At 38.1% G+C, this 9,333-nt stretch overlaps 1 protein-coding gene across 2 annotated transcripts; it reads left to right on the top strand.

Moving 5' to 3' along the window:
• The first annotated feature begins 259 nt into the window (after positions 1–259).
• Positions 260–6,718, top strand: LOC118800186. 2 transcript variants are annotated; one of them, XM_036560361.1, is made up of 3 exons: positions 260–782; positions 2,878–3,009; positions 6,172–6,718. In XM_036560361.1, the coding sequence occupies exons 1-3, from the start codon at positions 312–314 to the stop codon at positions 6,415–6,417; spliced, it is 849 nt and encodes a 282-aa protein (XP_036416254.1). In that variant the 5' UTR covers positions 260–311; the 3' UTR covers positions 6,418–6,718. The 2 variants fall into 2 exon arrangements, with proteins under 2 accessions (XP_036416254.1, XP_036416255.1); XM_036560362.1 differs by lacking the exon at positions 2,878–3,009.
• The last annotated feature ends 2,615 nt before the right edge of the window (positions 6,719–9,333 follow it).

The raw sequence follows: 9,333 nt of genomic DNA, 5'->3' as shown, positions 1-9,333 counted from the left end.
TCTTGGAATCAACTGTATCAATATCTGATGCTCAGTATCAGAATCAAAGTCGACTCCAAAATTTCTGGACTCAAGCAGCCCTAGCAATTTAGTTAAAAAGTTGAGTCTGCATGATCACCAAATATCATTAAATTCTGCATCAACAAGCATTACCAGCAGTACCTGTCTGTGATGACGACACAGCTTCCGGTTTTCTCTTGTACAAACGTGATCTCAGCTTAGTGTAGCAGAGCAGGTTGTATCAGTCTTAAAGCTGATCTTGGCACTAAAGGACTAGTTAGATTCTGTGTTTTGTGTTACATTCTTTAGAAATGGCTCTGGGGAGACTGATTGAACTTTTAAAAGACCACCCGTGGCGTAATTACGTGATAGTCAACCTTGTTCTCATTGTTTTAGAAAAACTTGTCGAGCACGACTTTGTGTGCCCTTGTAGACCTGGATATTCAGAGGCATTTTTCTCTTTGTACCTGGCGATGCCCCTGCTGATGACTCTGAACTTTGGCTTTTACATGTGGAACTCCAAACTCTGGTCTGAGCCTCAGAGTCAGAGTGGTTGCAAATACTTTTGTAGATGCTGTGGGAAATTTCTCACCTGCACAGTTCCATCTGTTTTTTGGGTGACCCTGTTTTTTGGTGATGGGAGATTTCTGGCCTGTGTGATAACCCCACTACAAGAAGATCATGTTGACACCATTGCGCTGCCTCCGTGGGAATGGTGTGACAAAAACCGAACACTGACCGATGAGCAGAATCATGTACAGATTTCATTTTACATATCTAAGGTAAGCTACTCATATCTGAAGGAGAATTCCACTGATTTTTCAGGATTTCTGCATAATTAAATTATTGAGGCGCAAATACTGTCATTCAGAATGGTTTGGTGTGAAATGCTGTGAGTTTGATGCCTCTTAAAAAAATGAAGTTATTACACAAAATGGTTATAGACACGTTCCCTGATGCCTGAGACGTCCTAAACATACATAATGTACATGTACATTGTAAATGGCCTATGATACACACTTTCTAAAAGCCATTCGTTGTGGAGAGACATGTAATGATACAAGAATCCAGGATGCAGTTGCGAGTTGTGTTGTTTATTGAAGCCCATGCTTTCTGTAAAACAGGCAAAAACAGAAAGAGCATGAAGGTTCAAAAAAACAGAAATAATAGACAGAAATAAAATGAACTAGACTACAGAAAACAAAGCAAGAACTAGCAAAGCACAAAAATTCACAACATACACAAACAATACATGCACAGCGATACATGAACAAGCAACAAACAGAGAAACAAGTATAAGTACTCTAAACATATTTTTAATTTACTAGATTTTACCATCATCAACATTCCACATAATGGATAGTAGATAATAAATAAAATGGCTATATTTGTATTGTAGTCATGGCAACCCCTGGCGGAGTATCTACAATGAACCATTTCACAACAAACCACTCCAATAACTGTTTACATCTCAAGCACCGACTTTAGAGCAGTCAGAGTAATGCTAATGCTTATGTTAGGCGCTAACCACTTGTAGCCTACCAAAAATTAAATTTAGACCACTAAAGCAAAGGCATTAGTTATTTTCCAATTAGAGGGACACTTTGCAGTTAATAACTTCTCATTCTGCAAACGTGTTACCTAACTAGCATTAATGCTTCAAAAACAAAATAGCACAATTGGCATTTAGTTGTTGTTTTTTTTCCTCAAAAAATGATATTACATGAGTTAAGTTTGTAAAATGAAATCATGAATAGAACAGTGAGAAGGGAGGCAAAGAGATTTTCAAAGTAAATAAGATTGGCTTAGTATCCACCTCAGTACTTCAGCACTAAAGAAAGCTTTTAATTGTGCCTGGTTGGACAACTTTTCCTGGTTACAGTATTCATCACAAAAGTCAGACACCAACCTCCATGTATTTAGTATACCAGTTAAAGTATGTGTTAAGTACGTTATTTATTTTTTTCGAGAAATTTCTGAGTAGATTAGATAAAAGATAATCCCACTTGCATAAGCAAGGAGAAAGTCAAAGGAAAATAAGTGAAAAAACACAAGTTGCCAAAACTGGAGTTCAAAAACTAATTAAAAGCTAAAGAAAAAATAGGACCCCTAACAACCACCTGGAAGACCTGGTAGACACCAAAACTGCCCCCATCAGATAAACAGCACTCAAAGCTTTCATCTTTGAGAGAGAGGAGAAAATCAAGCTGCTTCAGATCTGAAAACATCCACAGGTGTTTCTGTCCATCCTTCCACTGTGAGAAGACGACTCAGCGCTGTGGGTCTGAAAGGATGTGTAGCTGTCAAGAAGAACCTCACTGAGAAAAGGAGACGGACACATCAAACAAAGAAGCTGAACAATGGACTGACCACCCCAGAGTCCAGACCTCAACACCACTGAATGTGTTTGATTATGTAACCTGGTACACAACGAAGACCTTTCAAATCCCCTTGCGCACACAACAAAAGGAGAAACAGAGAACTTTGTGTGGGTCAGTTAGCAATATACTACCTTCTTGTCTGAATAACAAAATGTATCAGGCCAGTGCATACAATAACAGGAGTTTTACTTTTTCCTTTAGTAGAGCATTGAATAATGTGAAATTAAGCTCAAACAATGCTGAACTTTGGAGGTGTGCCTGCAGATTCTTTGAGAAACTGAAAGTGAGGCTCCTGAAAAGAATGGAAGCTGTTATAAAAGTAAAGGGTGGACACACTACATATTAACAATATTATATGTAATTGCTGAATGATTTTCTGTTTAGTGTGTTTTCTGCTTGTTTTCCTGACACTGGAAAATGAATACTTTGTACTTACTGGACGTTTTGACTGGAAATTCTATATAGACAATACTGACAATACTCTCTTTTCTTCCAGATGGCAGTTTTTATTATCATCTCCATCACCTTCCTTGGAGTGCTGATTTATCAGTTCTGTAACGCATGCTGTCACTGTGGCTGTTGCAGATATTGTGACGCATGCTGTGAATCATGTATGGCCTCAGAACAGGTCTGTTCTTCTCAGGGGTCATTTGTTTGCAGTCATGATAGCTGTCTGAGCAATCTAGAAGTTCAGTAAATTATTAATAAATTGATAAAAAAATAAACAGATGTAAATCCTAATGACTAACTCAGACTGCTGAGCCATACACTTCAGATTCAGTTAAAATTCAGTTAAATTCAATTTAGAACAAACAGCTTACAGGATCATTTAACTGTTGTTGCATCCAAGAATGTATCAGTGTGTTTCTGTTAGCTCTGTCACAGGTGTAAGCAGAATCATTTTCAACTGTTCTTTTGCATTTTCTTGTGTTCTTGGTTTTTCTTGGTATTTTTATACAGTGAGATGTTTCACTGGTTTATATTTTCAGTATTTATAGTTTATATTTACCTGATAACTGATAAGGGCTGTATACAGAGTCGGTAACTGAAGTCAGCCATTTAATTCAAAAGATACATCAACAGATAACGAATTCAGACTCGTACTACGGTGGTGCTTAAGTTGATTTTCTGGTTGGAGGAATGCAGATGACTGAAATGAATGATCCATGTGCGGGTCATCCATTCAAGGTTGCCAGGTTTTTCTTATGTAGAGCTTTTCAGGCATGCACATTCACCTTCAAAAGAATGTGGACTGATTAAAGCTGATCACACTTTATGAGTGAAATATGCTGTTAGTTGTGTTACAGTGTAGCTTAATAGCTCAAGGCACAGAGCAATTAGATAGGACATTTAAAAATGAAAGATTGCACTAATGGGGTAATTACTTACAGATTAAAAAAATCTTATTATAACCTAGTTTCATTCCCAAATGCATATCCAAACAACAAAAAAGGTAATTATGGATTTTTATTAGGTAACCAGTACATGAATTTTACAGAATATTCATTATTATTTTAAACTCAGGCATGTCCAATATAAGAGCTTCAGATTATCTGGGCTTTGAGTGAGAGGCGAGGCTTGATTTGGTTTGTTTTCTTTGCTGTCCAAGGTTCCCTCTAAAATCTTCAACAACACCAGCTTTTACATCCATAAAGAACCACAGGGAACAAATATGCATTATAAATGAAATGTAGAACAAACGTATTGCTTACATTTATGCTGGTATATTTTTAGTAGATATTTGTTACCTCGCAATATTTCATAGAAATAAGAGAATTTCATGAGGTTATTAATACAATTGGATTTTAAACAATTCATTAAAACATAATAATAATAATAATAGATATAATCTATTATATCTAACATCCTGTACTTCTGCACTGGACAGGGTATTAGTTGGATGCCACAGTAAGAAATTCTAAACATAATATTTTCCCCAACGATCAGAAACATAAAAACATATTATACCCAAAAGGATGCAGACTTTCTGAGGCATTTTGAAGTTTAATTTGTAAATTAAGTGTTTATCCATTTTTGTTTATATGTTTTACTGGTTTTTGCTTATTTTTTGCGTATTTTGTATATAGTGAAATATTAAACCATTATTAAACCATGAAGGAGCCACAGCCTTATGGTAGGTTATTAAGACAAGTATACGATACAGAGCATGATAAGGGGAGTGAGAGTTTGTGTTGCACAGGCTACTGACTGGTTTGCTTACATCTAGTTTTTCAGGTCAGGCTTGATTTAAAACCTTCTCAAAGTTCTACACTACAAACAGAGATCCTCAGTGACTTGGATGTAATCCACCTCTCCAATAAGTCTTTCCCAAAAACATGTCCCACTTGTTAATAAGAGCCATGCCGTTATTATGAGACCAGTCTTTCAATCAGCCGTTAAGTGCAAAAAGTTTCACTTTCTATCCTGTAGGTGGGTAGAGGATCTGATATAAATAGGTTGGCTGTTGTTTTTTTTTCTTTATACTGTCTAGTGGCGTCTGAAATAGTTCTTTAAGTAGCTCACTCTGATGACTGGGTATGTCACTCACTCCTGGGTGTTCAGCACAAATGTCAATGTTTTTACCAAATGCAATGAGAACCCAGAAAAAAGGAGATAAAGGCGTTGTCTTTCATTAGAGTCAACTTTAGCTGTTTGATGATTGAGTCTCCGATAACTAAAACATTTCCCAAATGTGAGGAAGTTGATGCTGTTAATCCTGGGGATTAATATTACTTAATGAAGGTTTAAGGACTGAAGACACAAACTGATCCGATTTTGAAAGCAGAGTCTTTTGCAATTCTTCTGTTACACGAGTCTTCAGTTGCACAGTTAATTAATGTATTTTGCTCTTCATAATGTGGCACATGTTATCAATGGGAGACATGCGGGCCAGTCTATGCTCTCTGATTACACAGCCAAGTGCAGATTGTTTCTTGGCACTGTCATGTCGAAATAAACATTTCATAAACATTTCTGAAAAAGACAAATGCTGATGGTAATATTCATCACAGAAGCATGCCAGTTTTTCAGACCCAGATCGTCAAGTTATCAGTCTCTGGGCACAAAAGTTTGTTAGGCCCCAACTGTCTGCCCTTCTTTACCCTGGTTTAGCAGAGCTCAGTGACATTGAGATCAATAACTGATAACACTGATTTATCAGTCTACTCAGGCTTTAGCAGAGCTCAGTAACACTGAGATTAATAACTGATAATCACAAAGATTTATCAGTCTACTCAGGTTATAGCAGAACTCAGTGACATTGAGATTAATAACTGATAATCACATTGATTTATCAGCCTACTCAGGCTTTAGCAGAGCTCAGTAACACTGAGATTAATAACTGATCACACTGATTTATCAGTCTACTCAGGCTTTAGCAGAGCTCAGTAACGCTGAGATTAATAACTGATCACCTCATTGATTTATCAGTCTACTCAGGCTTTAGCAGAGCTCAGTAACACTGAGATTAATAACTGATCATCACATTGATTTATCAGTCTACTCAGGCTTTAGCAGAGCTCAGTAACACTGAGATTAATAACTGATCATCACATTGATTTATCAGTCTACTCAGGCTTTAGCAGAGCTCAGTAACACTGAGATTAATAACCGATCACACTGATGACCTTGTTGATCAGAGATTTCTCTGAATCTTTTTTAATCACATTATGCACTGTAGAGGGTGAAATACTTAAACACTTAAAACATGCGCAATTTGGTATCATCTCCTCAATATAATATTCTCATTGTCATTATTGTTATCTATGTCTTGTTTCTATTGCTTCTCCAGCCGCCTGCTCAGCCCCCTGGCGAATCCAATGGCCAGCCCCATGATGAATCCAATGGCCAGCCCTCTGGGGAATCCAATGGCCAGCCCCCTGGCGATTCCAACAGCCAGCACCCTGGCAAATCCCGTGACCAGCCCATTGATGAATCAATTGACCAGCCCTCTCACAACTTCACTGCTCAGCCTGAAGAATGCACTAGTTTACTGCCCAATGATATGGAGCTCAAAACCTTTTCATCCAACCAATAACTTTGGGATTATTTTAGCTTCTTTCACCGATTACTCTGTTACTGTGTCTGTTCTCTCCTGTTACTGTTTCCGGTCTCTCCTCGTTACTAATTCAATTTTCTATTCTGTTACTGATTCAGTTCCCTTCTCTGTTACTGATTCAGTTTTCTATTCTGTTACTGATTCAGTTCCCTCCTCTGCTACTCGGTTACTGATTCAGTTGTCTCCTGTTACTAATTCAGTTCCTTCATCTGTCACTGATTCAGTTCTCTCCCGTTACTGTTTCTGATTCAGTTCTCTCCTGTTACTTTTTCTGTTCTCTCCTCTGTTACCGATTCAGTTTTCTCCTGTTACTGATTCAGTTTCCTCCTGTCACTGATTCAGTACCCTCCTCTATTACTGGTTAATTTTCCTCCTCCATCACTGATTCACTCCCCTCCTCCATTACTGAGTCAGTAACGTGCTCTGTTATTGAGTCAGTTCCCTCCTCTGTCACTGATTCAGTTCCCTCCTCCATCACTCATTCACTTCCCTCCTCCATCACTGAATCACTTTCCTCCTCTGTCACTGATTCAGTTCATTTCTCCATCACTGATTCAGTTCCCTGCTTTGTTACTGATTCAGTTCTCTCCTCTGTTACTGATTCAGTTCCTTCCTCCATCACTGATTCAGTGGTTCTCCTCTGTTACGGATTCAGTTCACTCCTATACTATATCACGTACATCACGCTCAAGAATCTTTTCTCAAAATGTTAAAAGCTTGTTCAGATTCTGTGATGTCAGGTATTATGCTAGCCTTGATGTAGTGCATACATTTAGAAAACTGAGCAGCTTACATCACGTTATGAAATGCGTCTTGACACATTTTTGAACGCAACTACACGTGAAACCCCGTCTGCGTAGCTTCAGGCCTTATAGCAAACACCTGCGTTCATGTCTACAGCCGTCATATTCCCAAAAGCGATGTTTCGACACTTTCCGGTTGATTCATGCTCAGAGGTGGTGCTGTACGCCATCATTTCTGTTTCATAACTTTCAACAGCCCAAGAACGAAGGGTCTGTTTATTCAAGAGCATCCACACGGCTTGGAACAGCCAGGATAAGGAGGAGAATGAAGTTGGCTTCTCATTCAAATCCTTTCCACCTTAAATAATGCAGCAGTCACCTTTAGTGGCAGGCAGGCGCCAGAACATTACCACAGCAGAAGTCCAGAAGTTTACTGATATTGCAGAAGCAGCCTGACCTAACAGAGCTCTGCAGCCGCCGATTTAAACTCATTTTTTTGTCAGTGCTGGCAGCTGATATCTTTGATTAGGCAGCTCAGTACAGAAACGCTGCAGCTCTCCTTCACTCCCAGCTCTAACTGTGTCAAATCTGTACTTTGTAAGGTTCATTGTTCTTCCTCATTGATCTATACCAGGGGTCTTTAATTAAAATTTGATCAGGTCCAGTTAGAGAAAATTTCCTCAAGCAAAGGTCCAGAACATCATAATGTCTATACTTACTTCATGATTCAGTGCCATATACTGTTTACTGAAGTAGCCTTGTAGGTATATCAACATCTTATACAGTCAACAACTTAATGTCAAATCAAATAAAGTACAATTCAGTCATATTTCAACAACATTTATTGTCAGTTTTCTCTTTTTAGATCACGCCATGTGAAATAACTTCCCTCTGACTCACTTTCTTCTCCGACTGATGTTTCTCACCTCGTCCCTCTCCTTTGTGTGCGTCACTCACTCGACTCTCAGTGCTCATCGTAATGCACAGATCTGATTGGCTGAGTAGCGTCACGTGTGATATTTACAATGCGTGCGATTGGTCTGTGAGTTTCCCTGGCTGCTAGAGCGGTACCATAAAGGCTAGAAAAGCTAGGCCGTTTAAAATAGGACCACCTGGTCAAAATTAAATAATTCTCCATAGTTTTTGTCAGTTACAGGTCCAGGTCCGCATAGGACAGCGTCTGGGTCCGGACTCGGACTGCGGTCCGCCTATTAGTGACCTCTGATCTATACGATCTGGCCTTCACTATAACCTCCTCATTCACAATATTTGAAACCACATGTACATATAAAACATTAATACATTAAACATAGAGACATATTAACACAAGCCAACAATTTCCAGGCAGGTTAGCTCGCTAGGTTAGCTAAGTTAGCTTTCTATGTTAAAGAAGGTTAAATAGATGTACTTTATTGATCCTGAAAGTATTCTTGTGATATTTTTTTCTTCTTTGAATTTCTATATTTTTTGAACTTTCTATTCTGTAATCTGCATATTCTTCTATTTTGTAATAATTGTATATTGTTTTACTTCTTTGGTTTAAATAGGAAAATGTTCCTGGTGTTGGAAAATGCTTTTTGCATTACTTTAATTTTCAAATATTTGAGAAATCAAACAACAGCATAACATATTTTTTAAGGGGTTTCTTAAGATTTACAAATGCTTTATATTTTAACTTTTCATAGCTTGTTTTATTATGTTTGTTGAAGAAGTTGTAGTCTGATGCTACAAACCTAAATATTTGCTCAAAAGAAACTTGTTATTAAACACTGTAGGAGGCTCAGTAGGCAGAAGCACCAGTACTTGTTTAATCCCACATAGTGGAAGCTAATTTTAAGCTCTTTAATGCCACATATAGAGGCTCTTAAAGCTGTGTATTTTTGTGCTGTACTGTATTGTTTCACCGTGAATAAACAGCTCCTGCTACATCTCCTAATTCTCTTAGTGTCTGTTTCTAGTCTTGCCTTGGTCTTGACTGAGGTGGTCTTCACTACAACACTGGAATAAGCATAAAGGCAGGGATGTGGAACTAAACTGAAAACTGAGAGCATTTCTCTTCTCTCAGTTAATAAAGCAACATCGCCATCTAGGGGCTAAACTGTGGATAAACACCCATAGGAGATAAACACAGAGCACAGTGAACATAACATAA

The sequence above is a fragment of the Colossoma macropomum genome, unplaced genomic scaffold, assembly GCF_904425465.1.
Source record: "Colossoma macropomum unplaced genomic scaffold, Colossoma_macropomum, whole genome shotgun sequence".
Taxonomy (NCBI): Eukaryota; Metazoa; Chordata; class Actinopteri; order Characiformes; family Serrasalmidae; genus Colossoma; species Colossoma macropomum.
This window is presented reverse-complemented; position numbering and strand designations above follow the sequence as displayed.